The 27274-nt window shown below is 42.9% G+C and overlaps 1 protein-coding gene across 9 annotated transcripts in view; it reads right to left on the bottom strand.

The window, feature by feature from the left end:
* The window catches only part of TDRD7 (tudor domain containing 7), a 129043-nt gene that overhangs the window by 38582 nt on the left and 63187 nt on the right, over positions 1-27274 (bottom strand). For all 9 annotated transcript variants that reach the window (XM_065549917.1, XM_065549924.1, XM_065549920.1 and 6 more), the window contains exons 7-9: positions 16645-17237; positions 6206-6392; positions 4270-4381 (exon numbers count right to left, since the gene is read on the bottom strand). In XM_065549917.1, the coding sequence (XP_065405989.1) occupies positions 4270-4381; positions 6206-6392; positions 16645-17237 (892 nt within the window). The remainder of the gene's footprint in view (positions 1-4269; positions 4382-6205; positions 6393-16644; positions 17238-27274) is intronic.

The following is a 27274-nucleotide window of genomic DNA, read 5'->3' on the forward strand; positions in this document are numbered from 1 at the left end:
AGATCTCCTCTGGCCGAGACTCCTATTCCTCTTATACATCTTCTGGTACCAGAGAGATGTGCAGAACCAAGGTGTGCTGTACTAGAGGATGTTCTGTAGAAACAGATGGGTATTGGTGCTTTCTCCTAGGTATCCAATGAAGTTGGTCACTGTAATGGCCCCATTGGGGAGGTGGATAAGGAGAGGGACCCCAATGATATTCATAGTCTCTGGGCCTACAATGTCTGGTAGGTTCCTCATGCTCGTCTTCATGCCAGGGGCTCATAGGCGTAGAGTACTAGGGTACCGGGAAAGATCCTTGTACAGAGATCTGAGTCTGAGGAGTCCTCCCCTGAATTAAGTGAGGGGGAAAGCATGATATGCTAAATAGGTACCAAAGAGTGGAGGTGTAACCAGTCCCAACATGTTACTTTTGTGGCAGTACCATGGAGATGACGCTTTTAGATCCTTCTACAATTGACAATTCAGGCTCAGAGAAAATCTCCTCTGAAGAAAGGACCTGGAAAGAGGCGGAGGGCTCTGATATCCTTCACCTAAGCTAGAGTTGGTACTGGGTAGTGAGATGGGGGCTGTTGCAATACCAGGATGGTCGTAGTGTCCTGTCCCCTTTCAGAGGTACTGAGAGATACCGGTGTTGGGATGTGAATGATAGCCCAATGTGTCTTGCTATTTCACAAGGGAGCGGATGGTGCTGCCTCAGTAGTTGCTCTTGTGGTAGACACATTCAAGAGAGGCTTCTTCCCTGGTGCTGGACTCAGTAGGAGCCTCTGCTGTACCCTTAGAGGGATATGAGGTCTCATGTGGTGATCTGCCCCTCTTCTCTGGGTACATCTACACTACAGGGGGGAGTCGATTTAAGATACGCAAATTCAGCTACGTGAATAGCGTAGCTGAATTCGACGTATCGCAGCCGACTTACCCGGTTGTGAGGACGGCGGCAAAATCGACTTCTGCGGCTTTCTGTCGGCGGCGCTTACTACCACCTCCGCTGGTGGAGTAAGAGCGCCGATTCGGGGATCGATTGTTGCGTCCCGACGGAACGCGATAAATCTATCCCCGAGAGGTCGATTTCTACCCGCCGATTCAGGCGGGTAGTATAGACCTAGCCTTAGTTTCCCTGCTGGGAGAAGAATGCCTCTCCCTTTTGAGGTCTTATTGTTCAGAGCTGCAGACAAAGCTGCAACAGTCTGTGATGTAGAGGCCGATGTATAGGGGAGAGAAGTGAACCCTTCAGGAGCCAAGGCATGCTCCATTAGTATGAGCTTCATTTTACTCTCCCTGTCTTCCTTGGATCGGACCTTAAAACCCAGTCAAATGTTAGCAGGGTTGTGGGAGTCCCCCCAAACACAACAGGCGGCTAGAGTGTCCATTGCTGTGGGGAAAGGACCAGTGGCAAGTTTCATAGGTCTTAAACCCTGGGGTTTTGGACTTAATCTTGTGATGGAGTAGAATTGTTAACACAACAAGAAGGGGAAGAGCCCCCCCTCTTCTTCTTGACCAACAGAAAATAAAGTGGAAGAAAGGTATAATGAAACAGAATTAAAAGAAAAGCGACAAAAACAGTAAAAACAAAATACACAAGTTAAGGCAGGAAGCCAAACAGCAATAAGTAAAACTCTGTCTTGAGCTGCAGGCTGTACAGAAGGCACTGAGCGGCGGCAGGCTCATGCCTCCCTATATGCCCTCATTCAGAGCACGATACACTGTTTTGCGCAGGTGTGGGCCCACAAATACTAGTCTGCAGTCTCTGGTTGAGAACTCACAAATGCATGCACATAGTGCAGTGAAGCATGCACGGGGACATATGCTCAAAGAAGAACCAGGCTGTTTATTCATAGGGAACACAAAAGGTTTCAACTAGCGACCACAGATGGTAAGAAGGAACTGAGGGAAAGTCTTCCAAGTTCAAGGAGTTCACCTGCAGGAGGAACCACCCCTACAGGTACCACTAGAGAAAACTCCCCAACACTGGTGTATGGGATGCACACACAGACACACGGTGTAACCGACATACACAAGCACTCTAAGACCTTGTTTTCTGGCCAGACCTAATGCCTAGTAAGATTTACAAGAGGGTCTAAACTCCCATTTAAGTCAATGGGATTGTGATCCTAACAGCTGCTCAGTGCCCACTGGCAATGGGTTCACTGCCATGTAACAGCAATTCCTATGAAGCCTGACAAACTCACTACACCTTACATGCTGCTGTCATAACTATCTCTAAATAATGTTGTATGAGATATCAAATGAAAGCCCGTGACACACCGGTCATTAATATCACTGTCAAATGTATGTATTAACACTGACCCAAACAAAGGGAAAAACAGGGTTTCTTCCAGACAAGATTCAGAGTAGCAGCCGTGTTAGTCTGTATCCGCAAAAAGAACAGGAGTACTTGTGGCACCTTAGAGACTAACAAATTTATTAGAGCATAAGCTTTCGTGGACTACAGCCCACTTCTTCGGATGCATATATCCAGACAAGAGTTATCAATCTGTCTCTAATATAAATTAAGTATGGTGATGCCAGAGACAATGGGCAGTTCATTTGCCTCTGAGGTAAACACCAATTACCAGAAGGATGAGGAAACAGCATGGTGTCAACACACCAGAGTCTCACCTGAGGGGGTTATCCTGACTCTTGAAATAAAGACAATGGAACTTTGGGGAATGTAAGGAGAAGCAAAATGGCATCTTGTTATCCATCACTAGGGGGACAAAGGAGCGAGTTCTCTTTGTATCTCTAAACAGTGGAAACCCTGCCACATGGGTGGGTGATGCTGAAAGGCTGCTTGAGGTAAGACGCTTACTTTAGTCAAGGCTATAACCCATTAAGTTTTAGAGAGAGGTTGGGTGAGGTAATGTATTTTATTGTACCAATTTCTATTGATGAAATAAACAAGCTTTTGACCTTATACAGAGCTCTTCAAAGTAATCTCGAAAGTTTGTCTCTTTCATCAAAAGAAATTGGTACAATAAAAGATACTACCTCACCCATCCTGTCTCTAATATCCTGGGACCGAAATAGCTACAACAAAACTGCAAACAAGTTAAATTTTAGTCACTTAGAAGCATGTTGTTAGCCTTTTGTTTTATTTGTAACCATTTCGGTCTACTATTCTTGCGTGGTATCACTTAAATCAAGTTTTTGGTTAATAAACTTTTGTTTTATTATAAACATATCAGTGCTGTTACATTAAACAGAGTGTGAATTCCCAGTTAAATCAAACAAGTGGTGTGCGTGTACACACACACACACACTCTCGAGCAGACTTGGTAATTTCTGTGAGCGTCCAGTAACGGAATGGATACTGCAGGGAGACACTTCTGGAGGGCTCAGGAACTAAAGAACACAAAGGGTTAACCTACGAGGCAAAGTTAGAACAGAAATCTGTGGGTCTGGCTACCAAAACTGGAGTGGGAAGGAGTTGTAACTCAGTTTAGCACCAGCAGATTCCTTTTATGCTGAGGCAGAAGGGTAACAGGGTGATTTACAATTCTGGATATACCAAGAAAGTATTACAGGGACATAGGTATTTAACCTGCTTAGGGGTTTTTGTAAGTCCTATTGGGTGTCTATCTGCATCTTTAGGAGATTAAATACCTTTGTAAGTCTGACCCTTAGTCTCTCTGCGCCTCCGCTCCCCATATGTAAAATGGAGCAATGCTGCCTTCCTTTCTCTCCTCCTATTTTTGTCTGTGTTGTCTACTTAGGCTGTAAGCTCTTTGGGACAGGGACTCATACCATGTGTCTATACAGTGCCTTGTATAATGGGGCTCCAAACTTTGAGGGTATGGAAGACCTGCCCAGCAACATAAATAAGATGCAACAAGCAAGTGTAATAAAAGGAATGAAGGAGGGAGGGAGGATGAGAGTAACTAGCTTTCTCCATTAAAAAATAAAATAAATACTAAGAAAACCAGAGAAACTTCAACTGATCTCTTTCTAGTCTTAAATCAAGCTTTGACCATGAAATATACATTCAAGATCCCTCTAGAATCAAGAAAATAATTTATTTTCTTCTGGTAAAACAAAAGCCTTTTGAAAACAGACTCAGCTTTAATAATCTAGCCAAAATAACAGATCAAATTAATGTTTTTATTTTAACTCCATTCCTCCCTATTCCTTACCTTCATTTCCCAGGTTTCTCTGAAGTAGGCAGTAAGGTTTTTGGGGTAAGAGCTCTTTTCCTGCCCCAACCTCTGTTAAGTTACAGGCAAAATTATGGTACTAGATATTTAATAACTCTCTCAAAAAAGTTCCTTTTACCTGCTAGTTTACATTTTGCAGCTTGGAATGGAAGCGAATAGAAGCGTCTACCTAGTTTGTACACTTTGTTGTTTTCAATAATCTCACTGAAGCCATAATCAACATAGCATACCTAATAATTGAAAGAAAAGGAGAAACATTTATTTTTCATATTACAAGTATGTTAGTACTATTTTAATGATTTATCCAGAAAACACAAACTTGGTGGACTTATTATTTAGTAACCACATTTTTATATAGCCAGATGTTAACAAAAATCTGTTTCTCATTAACATGGTATATAATTTGCAATACCATTATATGAAAATTCTTCAAACTAACTTAATGTCAATAAAAAAAAAGTTTAGAAAAAGTGCTCCACACCCTTTTTCTCTTTCCTGAAATCACTGCAAGATCAGTGTTAGCTGTTCCTTGGAACATCAGCACTTCGAAGGGTACAAAATGATAGTGCTTTCTAGTACATATTGCCTCAGAATGGTACAGAAGATGGCAGTAAAGTGGTAATTCTGATTTTTTTTTGCTTTTGTGGGTTTAGGCCAGACCCTTTAATAGTATTTCAATGCAGTTCTAGGTATTTCCCTTTTGTTTTTATGAGAATGGAACCTTTTTGAGTCTCATTTCTGATAATTACATGGTTTGAGAATACTGCAGACTTCATATCATCTCGATAAGTAAATTACTTAGTCAGTGGGAGAAAATGGCTGATGGTGGTTGGAACAGAAGAAGCTATAGTGATGCTTCGTAGCAGCTTATACAGATGGTCTCTTGTTTTTCTGAACTACACACTGCACCATGCTAACTTCTTGAAGATCACCAGGCTCATGGACAGCGATTTAGAAGCCTTTCTGAAAATCTGATGTGCAAGCCAGACACTCCAGAAAGCCAGACTTCAACAAGAAATCTGGAAGTGATACTTCAGAAAGCAGGCTGTTCTTGCAATGCACCATTGGCCTTCCTACTGTGCAAGCCAGTGCAGTTAACTGTAATCTGGAGAGAAATCAGAGGTACATTAGCTACTATTGTCCTTGCAGTTTTTCTGCAGCTAACACTAAAGCCTTCGAATACTGGACAGATTCCCTCATCTCATGATTTCCCAGCTGAATGAGAAATCACACAGTTTTGGAACAGGTACTTAAAACTGTGTGTCTCCACTAAACTAATTTGTGAAGTGGAGTAGTATTAGAAATGTGTTTAGCAGATCTTAGTGGAAGTATGTCATGCTGACTAGGGAAGTAGAGACTGCAAAAAATAAAAACCTACAATTTAAGGTTAGTATAACTACATAGTGACACTAGACACAAAGGCTTGAAATTTTTCTTAAAAACTCTTCCAGTTCAGTCATGTTCTAATTCTCTAAAAGTAGAGCCACCAAAAATACAACTGTGACTCTAGAGAACAAAGAACAAGAAGCGAAACTGCAGCAGTGTGAAGAGTTCAATAATTTTGTTCAAGGTATTTTATTAACCAGCACGCTGAGTATAATAGCAGGAATACCCAGTCAGTGTAAGTGAGCTTAAGCACTAGTGTTAAGCTGCAAAAAACACAGTAAGGATAGACTTATGGTAACTGCACTAGGACTGGACTCAGGAGAGCAGCATTCTAGTTATCTATTGGCATTTACATTCTATATCAGGAAGATGGAGATACTACTTCCAAGTTTCATAATGATGCACAGGATACATTAGTGTATTAGAGATACCAATGAACACAGAAAAGCCTAAAATAAAAATCAGGAAAAATGCAACAGACCATTTACTTTAGCTGCAATGCTGTAATTATTTTAAAAACCACACTGTTTTCATATAATGAAGAGCAAAAGCAATTTGTTGCTGAGTACTGCAGAGTGATTCTGCTGTGATAAACGCACAGATATTACCTGTATTATTATTTACACTAATTCTTTTTCACAAAGTGTCAGAATGGAAGAGTTGCTTGCCTTTATTCTATTGTCTTCCACTGAAATTATCTGAGCACGCAACCAGGCATCTTCCTCAGCATGTACAGCGACAAGTTGTCCAATGCTTACAGACTGCATTAGCAATACTGTGGGATTCTGATTATAATATTCTTTCATCTCATCTTCCATTAGTTCTTGAGCAGCAGAATAGTCTTTGCCCACGTACCTACAGTATGTCAGGGGAAACAAATCCACCAAAGGGGTAAGTACAGCAACAGAAAAGTTGAGCAGATGGAAAACAAACAGAAAAGCATACATGTAGATTTTTAGTCACATCGGTATCTGAACTTTCCCTCTCCAAAAATGAGGATACAGAAACAGTTATAGTTCCTGGAGAAGCAAAGAATTTAGTAGTACTATCTGAAGCCAGGTAAGGGTCTAATGAGAGACCCAATATAACTGTTTGCGACACAAATTGGATTAGATTGTAAATATCCAAAAAGAAAATTGCTAGTGGATCAGTCCAATACCGTAAGGGATTTTACAGTACTCTTTAGAACCTGAACTTTTTCAGTGAAAGTCCCTAGCACTTCTGGTAGTGAAGGTATATTTCATTTTATAAGCTGAGTGGTGTCTGAAGTCAGATATGATGCAACCAGGAAATTGGAACTTATCTTTGAAACTTTAAGGGATTGTGATCCTCCACATTCATGGAAATATTAGTTACCATCAGTGTGATTTCACCAAAGTTAAACTTTGTGCAAAGGAAATTTTCCCCACACGAACCTCAGGGGAACTAGAGCAACTTTAGGCATCAAACTTGCCAGACCATCTGCTGCAGTCTCTCTCCTGGATCTCCAGACTTGATCCCTAATAGTAGGCTGCTGTCCTCGTTCATCCCTAGACAATTTGTTCCCAGAACAATCCATTCTTCAACTGTCAGATTCCGATCTCCCCTATTGCCCCTCCATCCATTTCCCTTGGCTGTGACTTGTGAAAAAAGTGAAGTTATTTTCTTTAACTGTGGTTAACTCTAATCCTTTACTCATCATCATTCATGTGCTAATCCAGCTGTTACTGTGCATCAGCTGTCACACTGCTTCCTTTCACTTGTCAGTGGTAAAATGCAGAGCTGCAGTCTAGTAGATAGACTGCTGCAGCAGCCCAGCTACAAAGGCAAAGGTTATATAAACCCAAACCAAGGGTGGAAGAGTGCCAAATTTCATTTAAAAACTAAACTATTTAAAATTATGCCATATGATCACTCAGGACATTCTTGCTTAACTAGTTTCTGGCAATATTCAAATATCCTGTTAACAGGGTATTAAATGATTTTGTTTTCTCAAAGCTGGTGAAGTATCAAATTAAGTTTATACCAGGAGAGAGATTTCCTTTTCCTGATTCTTTTAAAGCTATCTTTACATAACATTTACTTAGACTGCAGAATCACAACACTCCACCATATGCTAGGGTGTCCAACTACATGTTACACGTTACAAAGTATTTGCTTTGTATTCAATGTAATTCACCTTTGTAAAGAGAGCCCATTATACATCAAGCCATGACGACAGGAATTATTGCATTTTTAGCTATAGTTCATTTCAAACATGAAATTCACTTCATTTTAAAACTGAAAATGCAGCTCCGTTTTTTAAATGTTCACTATAGAAGTGCACCCCCACTGTGTTCCTTCCAAAATAGTAAATTAATAGAATCTATCCATATTATATAAATAAAGAGAATCAACTTGAGTGATCAGGAGGCTTTAGCTTCAATGAGTGAGTTTTTTCTTAAGGGAAAACAACAAAAAAGTTACTAACTATCCTGCTAGAAAGAGTTAAATCACATACACGTATCTATATTGTAGGATCTATACCTGTAAATATAAGCATATACCAACCTAACTATGGCGGCAATATCCCCATGATGAAGTTTATCAAGCACTTTAACCACCTCACTTGCATTCTACCCACTAAATCATGCTCGCTAGGACTATTTCTAACAATGCAAATCTGAATATCTTAAAATCCCCATCCAACTGCTTCAACTTCTATTCTACCCTGGTTAAATCTCAGACAGCAGGGTATCGTCCAAGCACCAATCTAAACTAAACAAAGGAACAGCAGAGACACAGTCATGGTCCAAGCAAATAAAAGAGGAATCTGATCACATTGATAGCATTGCAGCCAACACCATCTCACTAGCTTCCCTAGTCATAGACTATCAGGGTTGGAAGGGACCTCAGGAGGTCATCTAGTCCAACCCACTGCTCAAAGCAGGACCAATCCCCAACTAAATCATTCCAGCCAGAGCTTTGTCAAGCCTGACCTTAAAAACCTCTAAGGAAGGAGATTCCACCACCTCCCTAGGGAACCCATTCCATTGCTTTATCACCCTCCTAGTGAAAAAGTTTTTCCTAATATCCAACCTAAACCTCCCCCACTGCAACTTGAGACCATTATTCCTTGTTCTGTCATCTGGTACCACTGACAACAGTCTAGATCCATCCTCTTTGGAACCCCCTTTCAGGTAGTTGAAAGCAGCTATCAAATCCCCCCTCATTCTTCTCTTCTGCGGACTAAACAATCCCAGTTCCCTCAGCCTCTCCTCATAAGTCATGTGCTCCAGCCCCCTAATCATTTTTGTTCCCCTCTGCTGGACTCTTCCCAATTTTTCCACATCCTTCTTGTAGCGTGGGGCCCAAAACTGGACACAGTATTCCAGAGGAGGCCTCACCAATGCCGAATAGAGGGGAATGATCACGTCCCTCAATCTGCTGGCAATGCTCCTACTTATACAGCTCAAAATGCTGTTAGCCTTCTTGGCAACAAGGGCACATTCATAGAATATCAGTGTTGGAAGGGACCTAATTTGATGGTGTACAGCTTACAAATTAATTCCAGTTCTGCAGTTTCTTGTTTGAGTCTGTTTTTAGAACATAAGAGATCTCTCTCCTACCATCCATCTCCACCCTCTGACAAACAGAGGCTAGGGACACCATTCCTTACCCACCCCGGCTAATAGCCATTAATGGACTTAACCACCATGAATTTATCCAGTTCTCTTTTAAACGCTGTTATAGTCCTAGCCTTCACGACCTCCTCAGGTAAGGAGTTCCACAAGTTGACTGTGCGCTCCGTGAAGATGAACTTCCTTTTATTTGTTTTGAACCTGCTGCCTATTAATTTCATTTGGTGACCCCTAGTTCTTGTATTATGGGAATAAGTAAATAACTTACTTTTTGAAGTTTTTTGTTGAAGAATTGCCACTTTTAAGTCTGAGTGGTAGCCATGTTAGTCTGTATCAGCAAAAACAATGAGGAGTACTTGTGGCACCTTAGAGACTAACATTTATTTCGGAATAAGCTTTTGTGGGCTAAAACCCATTCCATCGGCTGCATGCAGTGGAAAATACAGTAGGAAGATTTATATACATATATACACACACACACACACACACACACATATACATATACACACACACACACACACACACACCAAAATGGGTGTTGCCATATATAGCTTTGCCTATACCAACTATATATAACGAGACAAATCATAGAATATCAGGGTTGGAAGGGACCTCAGGAAGTCATCTAGTCCAACCCCCTGCTCAAAGCAGGACCAATCCCCAGACAGATTAAGGTGGGCTATCATCAGCAGGAGGGAAAAAAAAAAAAAAAACTTTTGTAGTGATAATCAGGATGGCCTATTTCCAACAGTTGACAAGAAGGTGTGAGTAACAGTAGGGGAAAAATGCTAAGCCATAAAAATGTTGGCATACTGTGGAGCCATGTGGGTACCCATAGCAGTGCCACTGACTTGAAGGTATACATTGTGCTCACCCACAACTATTTCACATTTGGGGACAAAGTCACAAAGTTCAGCCACCAGGTTTGCTGTGACATTATTGGGGATACTGTTCCTGACTGTTTGTAGTCCATCTTTGTGTGGAATGTTGGTGTAGAGGCATCTACATCCATTGAATAGTATGTAATAAAGACTGGGAGTGGATGGGTCACTACAAAAACTAATTTCCCCCTACTGTTACTCACACCTTCTTGTCAACTGTTTGAAATGAGCCACCCTGATTACCACTACAAAAGTGATTTTTCCTCCTGTTGATAACAGCCCACTTTAATTGAATTGTCTCGTTAGAACTGACCCCCCACACTTGGTAAGGCAACTCATCTTTTCCCATATGTACTGTGTATATATATCTTCCTACTGTATATTCCACTCCATGCATCTGATGAAGTGGGTTTTAGCCCACAAAAGCTTATGCCCAAATAAATGTTAGTCTCTAAGGTGCCACAAGTACTCCTTGTTGTTTTTTTACTGAATCTCATGATTATTACAGTGGCTATGTAATCTTAAATCTAAAAGAGCTACTAAAATAGATATTGAATTCATCCAGAACAAGCAGCCTTAGCAACACCTAACAGCAACTGGAACAGAACTCTGGTCAGCTCAAATAGGATTTGAAATGTATTGAGATCATCCTGTACAACTGAATTCCCACTTCAACAATACCTTAAGTTTAATACACACCACATACTCTAATGAAGCCAATTTTGGAATGGAGGTCACTTACATCTGAGATCAGAAGCAAAACAGTCATCACTTAAGTAGAGTATAACACAACCTTCTCCTCCATCTCCTCTGGGTCAGACATAAGGAACGTTCCTCTGACAAACCACAGGCAAGTTCAACTGACAGGGGAATGAACTGCTCAGTCACAACCTGAGCCTTCGGGGAGGCGCTGCAGTATGTACAGGCAATGGAATAAGATTAGCTATAGAGATTTCTGCTTCAGGTTGGGAATATGCAGGGCTACTTAAGCTGTACTAGAAATCCATCCGAAGAAGTGAGGTTTTTACTCACGAAAGCTTATGCCCAAATAAATCTGTTAGTCTTTAAGGTGCCACCAGACTCTTTGTTGTTTTTGTACTAGAAATGTAACTTTTAAGAACTAGAACAGATATGTGATGGAGGAGCCTACACCCCAGAAAAACTTGACAGAGGATACAGGGCATATAATCAAAGGCAATGACTTCAAATTTTGAATGCAGAAACCACATTGATAATCAGGGTCATCAAGCAGTCCTTATCGAGAAGAGGAGTAAGTAGTTGGTGTGGATGTCTGTGTGTGTGACCAGCAGAAATGGTGTCAATCTCAGAATGCATTATTCTGATGTCTTGGAAAGCCTGTGTTCAAAGAAGCAGTGATTAAGCAGTGTTGAAATCTTCCTAATCCTCTCAAACACTGAAGTGTTTGTACTGCTCCTTGTTGAGGAGGAATTTTCCCTTGCTCTTCCCATGCTGACTTCATAGAAGGAACCTAAGAAAAGGGATCATTGACCTGAGCTGATGCAGCAAATCTGACACCCATGTTGAAGTGTGAAATGGATGGAGCCAAAATGCATGATGCTAAGTATGAAATGCCTGCTGAAACTGTTTAAACCCAATGGCATTGACAAAGTGACAAAATGGCACAACTCTCTCTGGAGGAAAAACCCCACCCTAGACCCAGTACATACAGAGCAGACTTTTTAAATGTGAGCAGTTCCCAAAAGGTAATTCTTCATGTCAGAACCGATCCACCTTGAAAAGTTAATCTCAAACAGCTAAAAGCATAAGTGACACACTAAGTGTACAGTAAATGAATGTTGTCAAAATTAAAGACTGAAAAATAAAAAGTGTTGAGCATGGTTCCAGATCTGACAGAACACAAAGCTGTGGGGAGAAAGACAGGCTCTGTGCACCCCCCTTATTGATGCAAAGCATGCAATCTGCATTGGTCGATTAACGTTCTAGCATACAAGACCAACTCTTTGCTTACACTAGCCATTTTCCCCTCAAAAAATCATCCCACAGTTGCTGCCACCAGTTCAGATTTACTACTATATTTGTTTTTTAAATTAATTTATCTGAATATAACTGAACTCTTCCAGAGGCTCTCTATATTTTCAATTCCCCCTTGTGTAGTAAGTGTATTGCCATTTTTTAATAACCTTGGCTCAGTCACAAACTCAAGTGGCCTTTCCTTTATTTTGATCAATGATTTTTCCATTCAGAGAGAGTCTGGTATACCATCTTGGCTAAAAGTTTTGGCACAAACTAGTTTACGGTTTTTAGAGCCAAGTTAGAGATAAAATTACGACCAGCCCCCTGCAATTGTAGCACTTGAAAATAAAACAGAGTAGGACTTGTTTGAGGTAAAGGACAATACATGTGAATGGTGTTAAGGCTCAGACTAAGAAAGAAAGAAAAAAAAAAAAAAGAGTTGGTCCTCTAGTCACATTTTGCCCATAAACCCAAAGTAGATGGCTGTTTCTGATAATTCTATCAGCATAATGGTTTAATTATCAGTAGGCTTCAGAGTCAAAATTCTATTTAGATCAGTTTCCATCTTTCTACAGACCAACACCACTGTTTTGAGGCACTTAATTTTCTCTAACTAAAACAGGGGCGGGCAAAAATTTTGGCCTGAGGGCCACATCAGGTTTTGGAAATTGTATGGAGGGCCGGTTAGGGGAGGGGGTTGTGCCCCCCCCCCAGACTCCTGCCCCATCCAACCAACCCTGTTCCCTGACGCGCCCCCCCAAGACCCTTGCCCCATCCAACCCCTCCTCTCATTCCTGATGGCCACCCTGGGACCCCTGCACCATCCAACCACCCTTATCCCTGTCCCCTGACTGCACCTGGATCCCCTGCCCCTGACTTACTGCCCCCTGCCACCCTATCCAACCCCCCCGGGACCCCTGCCCCCATTCAACCCCCTATTCTCCCCCCCCCCCGACTGCCCTGACCCCTATCCAAACCCCTGGCCCCCTATCCAACCCCCCCTGCTCCTTGCCCCCTTACCGCGCTGCCTGGAGCACTGGTGGCTGGCAGCGCTACGGGCAGGCGACAACAACGCCACCACCACGCAGCACAGAGCACTGGGTGAGGCCAGGCTCTGCAGCTGCGCTGCCCGAGGAGCTCACAGCCCCACCGCCCAGAGCATTGCGCCAGTGGCGGAGCGAGCGAGCTGAGGCTGCAGAGGAGGGGGAACAGTAGGGAAGGGGCTGGGGGCGAGCCTCCTGGGCCAGGAGCTCAGGGGCTGGGCAGGATGGTCCCGCGGGCCGGATATGGCCCGCAGGCTGTAGTTTGTCCACCCCTGAACTAAAAGGATTAGAAATTTAGGTTTGAAATTTAGTAGAAATTGGTATAATTGATCAGATTTATATATTTTTATAAAATGTGTAAGGGATTTGGAACCAAATTATGCATAAATGTAGTTATTTAAATGTATGTTATTACCGTTACCTTTGGTCTCCCCACCCCTCTTTCCTCCTATTGCTCATCATACCTTAGCTTAGGTTAGTAAGCTCTTGAGAGACAGTCCTTCCCCCACCCAAAGTATTTGTAGAGTGCTTAGCACAACAGGGCCCAGATCCTGATTGGGGCTTTTGATAATTACTGGGAAAAAAATTATTAAATGTAAGCTTAAACTCTATAGAAACTGACTTAGCCACGAGAGGAGCGTTGATACACAAACCTACCTAGCATCTGCTCAGTTCATCCTGAGGTGCTATGTAAAGTAATTTTCAACGGTTTGTAACTAAACTTTTTTGGATGAAAAGTTAACACAGTGGCTGCTATATATGTATTTCATAGTGATTACGTTTTCTACATTCTATCACAACGTAAAGACGACTAGTAAACCTAACATAGGATTTCCTGACACAAAGCAGCCACTGTATATATGTAAACATAGCAACAAGCAGCACAGGAACAAATCTGTACAGATACATGCCTAGAACCCCAACCAGGGGTATTCTATTTGCTACCCAAGATCCATAAACCTGGAAATCCTGAACACCCCATCATCTCAGGCATTGGCACCCTAACATCAGGATTGTCTGGCTATGTGGACTCTCTCCTCAGGCCCTACGCTACCAGCACTCCCAGCTATCTTCGAGACACCACTGACTTCCTGAGGAAACTACAATCCAACGGTGATCTTCCAGAAAACACCATCCTGGACACTATGGATGTAGAAGCCTCTACACCAATATTCCACACAAAGATGGACTACAAGCTATCAGGAACATTATCCCCGATAATGTCACAGCTAACCTGGTGGCTGAACTTTGTGACTTTGTTCTCACCCACAACTATTTCACATTTGGGGACAATGTATACCTTCAAGTCAGTGGCACTGCTATGGGTACCCGCATGGCCCCATAGTATGCCAACATTTTTATGGCTGATTTAGAACAACGCTTCCTTAGCTCTCGTCCCCAACGCCCCTACTCTACTTGCACTACACTGATGACATCTTCATCATCTGGACCCATGGAAAAGAAGCCCTTGAGGAATTCCACCATGATTTCAATAATTTCCATCCCACCATCAACCTCAGCCTAGATCAATCCACACAAGCGGTCCATTTCCTGGACACTACTGTGCTAATAAGCGATGGTCACATAAATACCACCCTATACCGGAAACCTACTGACCGCTATACTTACCTACATGCCTCCAGCTTCCATCCAGGACAAACCACACGATCCATTGTCTACAGCCAAGCTCTAAGATACAACCACATTTGCTCCAATTCCTCAGACAGAGACAAGCACCTACAAGATCTCTATCAAGCATTCTTAAAACTACAACACCCACCTGCTGAAGTGAAAAAACAGATTGACAGAGCCAGACGAGTACCCAGAAGTCACCTCCTACAAGACGGGCCCAACAAAGAAAATAACAGAACACCACTAGCTGTCACCTTCAGCCCCCAACTAAAACCTCTCCAGCGCATCATCAAAGATCTACAACCTACCCTGTATCAGAGGGGTAGCCGTGTTAGTCTGGATCTGTAAAAAGCAATCGTCTCTCCTGTGGTACCTTTAAGACTAACAGATGTATTGGAGCACAAGCTTTCATGGGTGAATACCCACTTCGTCAGACGCATGATGATCCTGAAAGATGATCCCTCACTCTCACAGATCTTGCAAGACAGATCTGTCCTCGCTTACAGACAACCCCACAACCTGAAGCAAATACTCACCAGCAACCACACACCACTGCACAAAAACCACTGACCCAGGAACCTATCCTTGCAACAAAGCCCGATGCCAACTCTCTCCACCTATCTATTCAAGTGACATCATCATAGAACCTAATAACATCAGCCATGCCATCAGGGGTTTGTTCACCTGCACATCTACCAATGTGATATATGCCATCATGTGCCAGCAATGCCCCTTTGCCATGGACATTGGCCAAACCGGACAGTCTCTATGCAAAAGAACAAATGGACACAAATCTGACATCAGGAATCATAAAATTCAAAAACCAGTTGGAGAACACTATAACCTGTCTGGTCACTCAGTAACAGACCTGAGGGTGGCAAGTTTGCAACAGAAAATCTTCAAAAACAGACTCCAACGAGAAACTGCTGAACTTCAACTGATATGCAAACTAGATACAATCAACTTAGGCTTGAAAAGAGACAGGCAATGGCTGAGCCATTACAAACATTGAATCTATCTCCCCATGTAAGTATTCTCACACTTCTTATCAAACTGTCTGTACTGGGCTATCTTGATTATCACTTCAAAAGTTTTTTCCTCTTACTTAATTGGCCTCTCAGAGTTGGTAAGACAACTGCCACCTTTTCATGCTCTCCTCAATATATGTGTATATCTCCTCAATATATGTTCCATTCTATGCATCTGAAGAAGTGGGCTGTAGCCCACGAAAGCTTATGCTCAAATAAATTTGTTAGTCTCTAAGGTGCCACAAGTATTCCTGTTCTTTTTGCGGATAAGGACTAACACGGCTGCTACTCTGAAACCAATCCTTTCTAAAGCAGTGGAGCTATTTTAATGTTGGTCCTCAGTGGACTAAGCCACAAATTAACATGCAATCAATTCAAAGCACTATTAGATTATTGCTATATTAAAGTGCAAATTTTAGTGCATAGTCATTGTCCTCATGTTTATATTACACTGCAGTTTTCCTTTATATCTGAACAAATACTCCTAGGCTAAAGGGTAAATCATAGTTTTAAAGGTCAGATGTAATAGAAAGGTGACATCTGAATGATGATGATGATGATGATGATGATGATGATGAGGAGGAGGAGGAGGAGGAGGAGGAGGAGGAGGACAACAATTTAAAAAGCCCACTATCCAATGGCAGCTGAACAGTCTCAGCCCTTTTCTGCTTCTCACTCTAAAGCTTATGCTGGGATTAGTTTAATGAATCTTCACTGAGCTCACTTCTGTTCAATTTTGCAATAGCAAACTAAATATTTATATAGTATTTTAAATGTGTTAGTATTGTTAGTAACTATTACAGTTTGTTAGTGCAGTTTTCTATTGTTCTGTTTTCTTTCGTAAAATAGCTTTTTGTGAGCAAAGTAGTGAGGAAGTTGATTGATCTCTGGATTTTAGAAAAAATGAAGAGTGTGAAATAAAGACTTGCCTAATAACAACTTCATTAGTGTTGTTCAGTTCTACTACCAATACAGATGGAGATGCTTCCGCCGGAATGATTAAAGGAGGGACCATTATATTTTCTGGACACTGCTCTTTGGTCTTTTCCATTAACTGAGAGCACTCTTGCTCAACCATTATCTTCAGATCTTCATGGATATGGACACTATCAGTGGCATTCAGATTCTCATCAATGTACTTTTGTGGTTTAGCGTAGAGGATTGCCTTTTTAGGGCTGTCACTTATCTGGTTGACAGTACATATATCAGATAATAAGTCAAGATTATTCAGAGCATCCTCAGGAAATTTTACTTTGTATGTGTCTTCATACACCTTGGGAAGTGCATTAGCCCAAAGACCATTGGAATACTTAAACAAAATTTCTGCAACTTTCTGTTTGAAGTCACTATTCAGAAAAGCTGATTTGGTCTCCATAACTGGCTTTAACAAAGGATCTGCTTTTGAAGAAGTAAGGTTCTGAGATGTTCTTTCATGGTCTATGCCACTCTTCACTAAGTGTTGCATTTTCTTTGCAGGATAAAGAAGTACATCTGTATGCCCACCAGTGCACACTTTTTCCACCTTGAAAAAAGGAAAGCACAGTGAGATATTGACCGTTTGTAAGTAAACCAACCTAAATATTTTAAGAATGAACAACTATTCATTTTATACAGTCCTAAGAAGATATCTACAGGGATTTAAACATGAGCTATTTTATTGTGTGTGCGCGCGCGCGGATTTCCCTTAACATCTCCTTTTCCCTTTCCAGGGGGCACTGACCAGGAAAGCATGACACACAGCCTTCCCAAAGTGAACACTGGATCTACTTACTGCATTTGGAGGTGCTTAAAGGCAAGTTTCCTCTTCTGCCCCTGTAATGGGCAGAACACAATCCAATCTACTCCAAAACTGATTTTCCCAGCCTTAGACCCTAGAGCTCATTATTTTGCATGACAGCAAAATCAGCACTGATCTGACCTTCGCGTTGGCAGTTTTAGCAGAGATAAGGACCAACTCAAGCATGAGATATGCTCCTCTGCTCAAGATTAGCTCTGTTCTTGGACTGACTTTTACTAAATCAACAAGGGCACTTTGGAGGCCTATCAAATGTACAAAGTAGGGGCCTCAAAACCTCCTCAAAGCATTTCCAGGCAGCTCCAGGGACTCTGAAATTTGTCCATTAATGACCTCTCCACTTTGTATGAGGCCCTAGGCCCCTCCACAGGGGAAGAATATTAAAATATACCAAGCTCCCATTGATGAGGGATTTGGCAATGTATTTTTAGAGAGATTGGAGCCCTCTGGTGAGGCTCCTCTCTGGAGACTGACTGCTGCCACATGGAGGGGAGGCCCTACCTGTGGGACTGTTGAATGGCTCATTTTCAGAAGCCCAGAGATGCCCTATGCAGGAAGGGGACTATCTAGCCCAGAGAGCCACCCTATTAATACGCACACTGGCATTTAGGGCAATGAAAACCAGGAATGTAGGGAGAAGAAGCGCCAGAGAAGAGATGGAAATGTGAACTAAGAGATACGGAAGAAACAGAGATAGGACAGAATTGCAGAGAAAAAACAGACTAAGATCAAATGCAGATAGATTAACTTGAGGGACTTAATGAGCTGTTAAAAACTCCTATCTGACCGAAGCAGAACCAAATTTTAAAAAAAAGATTAAAACAGAACTGGTAACCATTGCTATACATGGGACTTTGTACAGACTCCCACTTGAACCCACCATAAAAAAAAAAAATAATCAAAGAAAGGAAGTCTCAATTCATAATGGCTGTTGCAAATATGGAAGAGCGACCATGTTGTTACTCTGCACGCTTCCTCCACTGAATGCTGAGGCTCAAGCAGCCCAGGAGAAAGCAGTGATCCCCTCGTGGAGCGCGTGCTAGGTCTCCAGAAGTGGCTTGCCCATTTCTGTGAACACCTTTTTAAGGGTAGTGGTCTTAGAGGCCTTTACACTTGAAGTGCCCGGGAGAGCTGTACTTCTATTGGAAGAATGAGGAGAATTCACACTTTTTGGAGCTCTTCTCACATTCTGGAAGGAAGGGAAGGTGGATGGAGTAAATCACAATGGAATTAGATGCTAACTTTCCAAATGAATGCGGTGCAGGGCTTTGGGACCTATACATGGCTTTTCTGAGGCAGTGGCTGTGGTGGCATCTTTAACTACCAGGAGTTGGAGAAAATTTGAGGGGCCATCTGTAATCTGAGTAAGGTGGTGCAGATGCAACAACAAACTTCAGTGTTTACATGAAAAATTCAGCATTCTTGATGGAGAATCATCTAAAATTTCTTTATTTGGCTTTGTTTGAATGACAGAGCCCAAGAATCTTGTTGACTATGGGCAACTATAGCTCCTAGATTCATTAGTACGGCACTCTGACCTCATGGACTGCATTTTTGGGCTGTGAAGCCTGGGAATGAGAGACAGATACATACATCAATGCTTCTCCAAAGGTGCTTGCCTAGCAGTGCTACAGGTAGGGCAGAACCCTTAGTGTGGATGTGCTAAGGCAATATACTAAAAAACCCTCCACAGATACTAGCAAATAGCTTCTCTCTAACGTTCGAGAGTCCTGATTATACACATATAGTTGAGACAGTGTGCAGGTGTGTAACTGTGGTTCTTTGAATACCTTGCCTCTGTAGATCCATGCTGTAGTAGAAGGCTTTGCCAGCCTTCTAAAAAGAACCTATTTAATAATGGGCTCTTCATTCTAGCAAAGAAAGGTATAACAATCCAATGGCTGGAAGTTGGAAGCTAGACAAATTCAGAAGGGAACTAAAGTGTAAATTTTTTAACAGTTAGTATAATTAACCAGTGGAACAATTTACCAATGGTGTATCCTCTATCACTGACAATTTTTAAATCAAGATAGGAAGTTTTTCTAAAAGATCTACTCTAGGAATTATTGTAGGAAAGTTCTCTGGCCTGTGTTATACAGGAGGTCAGATTAGATTAACATGACAGTCCCTTGGGGCCTCAAAATCTATAAAAGCAATGGCAATTGGAGTCGCTTGAGCACCCCTTTGCAGAACATTGTTTTCAGGCCTGCGGGTATAAGACTGAACACATCCTAAGCGGTCACTGGTTTCTGCCAACTCATTCAAATATCTATTACAAAGTCCCCGATAGGAAAGAAGGCATGGGGATCTGCACAAGTATGTATTTAAACTAATCTTCCTCATTTGAGAATGATTTCTGCAGATCCACATTCAACTTAACAGTACAATACAAGGAAAGGAGGACAGAGAAGTACTAATTGAAGTGTTCAAGAATTTCTCTCCCAAATGAGATGCTGAATCAAGAATAACACTGCATGAATAGAACTCCAAATTCCATTTTACAATCACACAAAGGGCAACACTTCATTAAGCATGCCTTGGAAAGAAGGCCTTAGGGCCTCTCAAAGAGGAACCCCAGCTCTAGTGTAACACAAGGTCCAATCCACTTGAACCAGAGTTAATCTCCAAAAACTACAGAGAGCCTAGAAGGCTTTACAGGACCCCTTTCCCCTTTCCTCCATTAATGATCTGGAGGATGGCATGGATTGCACCCTCAGCAAGTAGGGATAGGATACAGAGGGACCTAGACAAATTAGAGGATTGGGCCGAAAGAATCCCATGCACTGCTACAGACTAGGGACCGAGGGGGCTAGGCAGAAGTTCTGCAGAGAAGGACCTAGGGGTTACAGTGGACAAGAAGCTGGATACGAGTCAATAGTGTGCCCTTGCTGCCAAGAAGGCTAACAGCATTTTGGGCTGTAGGAGCATTGCCAGCAGATTGAGGGACGTGATCATTCCCCTCTATTCAGCATTGGTGAGGCCTCATTTGGAGTACTGTGTCCAGTTTTGGGCCCCACACTACAAGAAGGTCGTGGAAGAATTGGAAAGAGTCCAGCGGAGGGGAACAAAAATTATTAGGGGGCTGGAGCACATGACTTATGAGGAGAGGCTGAGGGAACTGGGATTATTTAGTCTGCGGAAGAGAAGAGTGAGGGGGGATTTGATAGCTGCTTTCAACTACCTGAAAGGGGGTTCCAAAGAGGATAATCTAGACTGTTGTCAGTGGTACCAGATGACAGAACAAGGAATAATGGTCTCAAGTTGCAGTGGGCGAGGTTTAGGTTGGATATTAGGAAAAACTTTTCCACTAGGACGGTGGTGAAGCACCGGAATGGGTTACCTAGAGAGGTGGTGGAATCTCCTTCCTTAGGGGTTTTTAAGGTCAGGCTTGACAAACCCCTGGATAATTTAGTTGGGGATTGGTCCTGCTTTGAGCAGGTGGTGGACTAGATGACCTCCTGAGGTCCCTTCCAACCCTGATATTCTAGGATTCCTAAATGGAAATAAAGCTCTTTGTTCAACAAGTTTACACAAGTCTCAAACTTCGGAATGAAACTTGGTGTATAAATAGATTAAATCAACGTTACCCAACTCAAGATGGTGACTCTTTCCAGACAAAATGTTTATGACCCTCACCCTCCGTGCATGTCCAACCCTGAACATTGGCAGGAACATTTTTTTGAACTATAACCATAACCGAAACTACTACTTATGTAGTTTCTAAAAGCAATTTTGATTATGAAGTTCAAAATTTTAAGCTACACTAAATTCCATGTGGTGGATGAGTGAGCCCATCTTCATAGAATCTCAGAGTTTGAAGGGACCTCAGGAGGTCATCTAGTCCAATCCCCTGCTCAAAGCAGGACCAATCCCCAGACCCCTAAATGGCCCCCTCAAGGATTGAACTCAGAACCCTGGGTTTAGCAGGCCAATGCTCAAACCAGTGAGCTATAGTTTTCTTTTGTCTGAGCCAAAACTGAAACAGTTTACCACTGTCCTTGTCATTAAAGGATCCATATTTACAAATAACCCCTTCGCCAGCGCAGAGCTCCAGCTAAAACTGAACATAGGAAGTAACCCTTAGGCCTTAATGATGCCAGCCAACACATTGTGAACCCCAATTCAATGATGTTGGTCACGGATACTTGCACTTTGTGTCATACATAAATGGATGCTTACAAGAATAACTAGTTCTTCTAAGAGAGTGTTGCCTCTACTTATTCATATAGGAGATGTAATCCCAGTGCGGCTGAACATGGGGCCACCTGAATCCATTCCTGCCATACCAAATGGCCAGAGCCAAAGTTATAAAGGGTCTTGTGGGCCCAAATGCATCGCTTCCTTCTGCCAATTCCAAGCATACCTATGAGAACAGAACTCAACAGGAGGAAAAGGTGGGCAGGCAGCATAAACAAAACAGTAGCATGGCTCTTCAGCAACCCAGGCTACTACGAGCCCATCAGACCTGTCCTCTGCTTACTTTGCTGGCTCCACATGAGAACAAGTCAACTCAAGCCTCAGTCCCTTACCTTCAAAGCACTCCATGGGCTGTGCCCAGGATATGAGACCACTTAAAGCTCCAGGACAATGACTGTGGAAACCTCTGCTCCTCAGGCAAAATAAATCTGTCACAAAAGTAAGTTCATCTTCTTCTAAGACGACAGTTTTCTCAGGGGCTGGTCCAAGATTGCTGCAAGCTTCCACAGGAACCAAGGACAGTCATAAATCTCACCATCTTCTGCTCCAACTGAAAGGCCACTTCTTCAATCTTGCCTTTGTTAATATAATCATAATACACTGGATAAACAATTTTTAAAAAAATATTCAGCGTTTCCCCCAAGGAAGGATTGGAGAAAGAATGAATTACCCATAACAGATGTTGGTCCTGTCACTTAATGCACTGCGGATGATACATCTGAGGAAAGGGAGCAGAAGGAGACTCCACCAATTGGAAGGCATGTGATGGGGGTTCCACGACCAAAACTCCCAAGAGAAGGAGGCGGGTGGTGGTGGTCGGGGACTCCCTCCTAAGGGGGACTGAGTCATCTATCTGCCATCCCGATCGGGAAAACCGAGAAGTGTGCTGCTTGCCAGGAGCTAGGATTCACAATGTGATGGAGAGACTGCCGAGACTCATCAAGCCCTCGGATTGCTACCCCTTCCTGCTTCTCCACGTGGGCACCAATGATACTGCCAAGAATGATCACTGCAGACTACATGGCTCTGGGAAGAAGGATGAAGGAGTTTGAGGCGCAAGTGGTGTTCTCATCCATCCTCCCTGTGGAAGGAAAAAGGCCCAGGTAAAGACCGTCGAATTGTGGAAGTCAACGAATGGCTACACAGGTGGTGTCAGAGAGAAGACTTTGGATTCTTTAACCATGGGATAGTGTTCCAAGAAGGACTGCTAGGCAAAGACAGGCTCCACCTAACGAAGAGAGGGAAGAGCATCTTCGCAAGCAGGCTGGCTAACATAATGAGGAGGGCTTTAAACTGGGTTCAAGAGGGGAGGACTCCTGCCTCATACTGAGAAGATAACTTGCTGATCATCCTGCTTTAAGTGCCTATACACAAATGCAAGAAGCCTGGGAAACAAGCCGGGAGAACTGGAAGTCCTGGCACAGTCAAGGAATTATGATGTGATTGGAATAACAGAGACTTGGTGGATAACTCACATGACTGGAGTACTGTCATGGATAAATATAAACTGTTCAGGAAGGACAGGCAAGGCAGAAAAGATGGGGGAGTTGCATTGTATGTAAGAGAGGAGTATGACTGCTCAGAGCTACAGTATGAATCTGCAGAAAAACCTGAGAGTCTCTGGATTAAGTTTAGAAGAAGTGTGAGCAACAAGGGTGATGTGGTGGAAGTCTGCTATAGACCACGAGACCAGGGGGATGAGGTGGACAAGGCTTTCTTCAGGTAACTAATAGAAGTTACTAGATCACAGGCTCTGGTTCTCAGGGGGGACTTCAGTCACCCGGATATCTGCTGGGAGAGCAATACAACAATGCACAGACAATCCAGGAAGTTTTTGGAAAGTGTAGGGGACAATTTCCTGGTGCAAGTGCTGGAGGAACCAACTAGGGGCAGAGCTCTTCTCGACCTGCAGCTCACAAACAGGGAACAATTAGTAGGGGAAGCAAAAGTGGATGGGAACCTGGGGGCAGTAACTACGAGATGGTCGAGTTCAGGATCCTGACACAAAGAAGAAAGGAGAGTAGAAAAATAAGGACCCTGGACTTCAGAAAAGCAGACTTATTCTCCCAGGGGATCCTGCCCATCAGTTCCCTGAGGGAGTCAAACATGAGGGGCAAAGGAGTCCAGGAGAGCTGGCTGTATTTTAAAGAATCCTTGTTGAGGCTGCAGGAACAAACCATCCCGATGTGTAGAAAGAACAGTAAATATGGCAGGCAACCAGCTTGGCTTAACAAGGAAATCCTTGCTGATCTTAATCACAAAAGAGAAGCTTACAAGAAGTGGAAGATTGGACAAATGACCAGGGAGGAGTATAAAAATATTGTTCAGGCATGCAGGAGTGAAATCAGAAAGGTCAAATCACACTTGAGTTGCAGCTAGCAAGGGATGTTAAGAGTAACAAGAAGGGTTTCTACAGGTATGTTAACAAAAAGGTGGTCAAGGAAAGTGTGGGCATCCGAGTGTGCTAAAGGAGTTGTGGATGTGATTGCAGAGCCATTGGGCATTATCTCTGAAAACCCATGGCGATCGGGGGAGGTCTGGATGACTGGAAAAAGGCTAATGTAGTGCCCATCTTTAAAAAAGGGAAGGAGGAGGATCCGAGAAACTACAGGCCACTCAGCCTCACCTTAATCCCTGGAAAAAAAAAATCACGGAGCAGGTACTCAAGGAATCAATTCTGAAGCACTTAGAGGAGAGGAAAGTGATCAGGAACAGTCAGCATGGATTCACCAAGGTCAAGTCATGCCTGACTAACCTAATTGCCTTCTATGACAAGATAACTGGGTCTGGGGATGAGGGGAAAGCAGTGGACGTGTTATTCCTTGACTTTAACAAAGCTTTTGATACGGTCTCCCACAGTATTCTTGCCAGCAAGTTAAAGAAGTATGGGCTGGATGAATGGACTATAAGGTGGATAGAAAGGTGGATAGCTCGGGCTCAACGGGTAGTGATCAATGGCTCCATGTCTAGTTGGCAGCCGGTATCAAGCGGAGTGCCCCAAGGGTCGTTCCTGGGGCCGGTTTTGTTCAGTATCTTCATTAATGATCTGGAGGATGGCATGGATTGCATCCTCAGCAAGTTTGCAGACGACACTAAACTGGGAGGAGTGGTAGATACCCTGGTGGGTAGGGATAGGATACAGAGGGACCTAGACAAATTGGAGGATTGGTCCAAAAGAAATCTGATGAGGTTCAACAAGGACAAGTGCAAAGTCCTGCACTTAGGATGGAAGAATCCCACGCACTGCTACAGACTAGGGACCGAGTGGCTAGGCAGCAGTTCTGCAGAAAAGGACCTAGGGGTTACAGTGGACGAGAAGCTGGATATGAGTCAACAGTGTGCCCTTGTTGCCAAAAAGGCTAATAGCATTTTTGGGCTGTATAAGTAGGAGCATTGCCAGCAGACTGAGGGACATGCTTATTCCCCTCTATTCTGCATTGGTGAGGCCTCATCTGGAGTACTGTGTCCAGTTTTGGGCCCCACACTACAGAAGGGATGTGGTAAAATTGGAAAGAGTCCAGCAGAGGGGAACAAAAATGATTAGGGGGCTGGAGCACATGACTTATGAGGAGAGGCTGAGGGAACTGGGATTGTTTAGTCTGCAGAAGAGAAGAATGGGGGGCGGAGGGAGGATTTGATATTGTTTTCAACTACCTGAAAGGGGGTTCCAAAGAGGATGGAGCTCGGCTGTTCTCAGTGGTAGCAGATGACAGAACAAGGAGTAATGGTCTCAAGTTGCAGTGGGGGAAGTTTAGGTTGGATATTAGGAAAAACTTTTTCACTAGGAGGGTGGTGAAGCGCTGGAATGGGTTACCTAGGGATGTGGTGGAAACTCCTTCCTTAGAGGTTTTTAACGTCAGACTTGACAAAGCCCTGGATGATTTAGTTGGGGATTGGTCCTGCTTTGAGCAGGGGATTGGACTAGATGACCTCCTGAGGTCCCTTCTAACCCAGATATTCTATGGAAATGTTTGGAGCAACACTCCTGATGAGCCACAGTTACTATGGTGAGTAACCATTTACATCTCTTCTTTGAGCTGGCATCAGCATAATCTCTGTTCTGGGTTTCTAGAGAGTTATTCAACCACGAGACCAGGAAGGTGGGCTAGGAAGTACTTTAGTTTTCAAGAAATGCCTTACACCTAGGTAAGCATCTAAATGCTCTGTCAAGAAACTAGTGATGTGTAAATGCATATACAAGAATCCAGGCTGAGCAGCCTTGCAGATTTCTATGAACAAGCAGGCCCTGGGACAATAAGCTTAAGACCTTGAAGTACTGATACCCCAGTCAACAAATATTTTCAGTAAGTAGCACTTACCTAGATGGAGTAGGTTGAGTGGAAACAGAGTTCCTTTTATATCAATTCCCAAAGGCTACAAAAAATTCTAACTGATATGCAAAATGCCTTACATCATATCTCACAAACTCAGAGCCTTATTGACATGTAAGGTATTAAGTCTAGCTTCCCTGGAACATAAACTAGATTTTGGGAAGAGCATTAAGAGATTGTTAGTTGCATTACAGTACAGACTTGAGACTCCAACAGACATCAGGCCTACACACTATACTAGGTACTACATAAAAATGAGAGACAGTCCCTGCCTAAAATGGTTTCCACTGCCCTGCTTCCCCTGATGTTGCCAAGGCTGCCTCTGAAACTAAAACTAGAAATCAGAAGATGATGGGCAAGTACAAGCAGGAAGTACAGACCATTTTCTGGGCTGTTTAGCACAGTCCCAGAGACAGACATGATAGATGAAATGTTGGAGAAAATGAAGGACCCTGCGTTTTTATCTCAAGATTGATGAAACCCCTTCCCCCTCAAACAAGAGGTCTTCCACATGACCATGAGTTGCAGGTGAAAGATTCAAAGTTTTCAGTCAGCAGTACTGTCAGGAACAGATGATGTTACCTTATAAGTGTCAAACTAGGTATAGGATATGCACTACACACATCAGTCACCAGCTCCTTTTACTGAGTATCAGAAAAACTATAGGCAGCCATAGGGAGCAGCTTTTCCTACAGATGAAGCTAGTACCTGGCCATGACAGCTTGACTTTGGGAGATATGACCATTTAGCAGGATCGAACACATTATAAAGGGATAGAGCATGTTTCCCTCTCTCCTTGGACTCCAGGATATCAAACAAAGCAGTGTGTATTTTCCTGCACAGCTAAAGTTTCCAGTTCCAGACTCTGTTATGCTTTATCAACTCCTGGACTTGTCTGAAAACATCAGGTGGTGAGATATGAGGAAATAGAAGAAAACAGAGGCCAAGGAGGAAATAACCCTCCTCTTACCAGCAAAACGGAAAGTGTCAGATTTGCTACCCCTTCTTCCTCCTCTGAAGAAGGGCATTAGGAATACTGGTCAGAGGGGGATGATGCCACAGATGATGGAGCCATCTTTGGTCCATTCTGCCACAGCCACAGAGTGCATGGCAAACACAATGACTGAGAAAGGCAGGTAAAGAAGAATGAGCAGTACTTGTGGCACCTTAAAGACTAACATTTATTTGGGCATAAGCTTTCATCGGATGCATGCAGTGGAAAATACAGTAGGAAGA

This window comes from Chrysemys picta, chromosome 6, assembly GCF_011386835.1.
Source record: "Chrysemys picta bellii isolate R12L10 chromosome 6, ASM1138683v2, whole genome shotgun sequence".
In the NCBI taxonomy this organism is placed as follows: domain Eukaryota; kingdom Metazoa; phylum Chordata; order Testudines; family Emydidae; genus Chrysemys; species Chrysemys picta.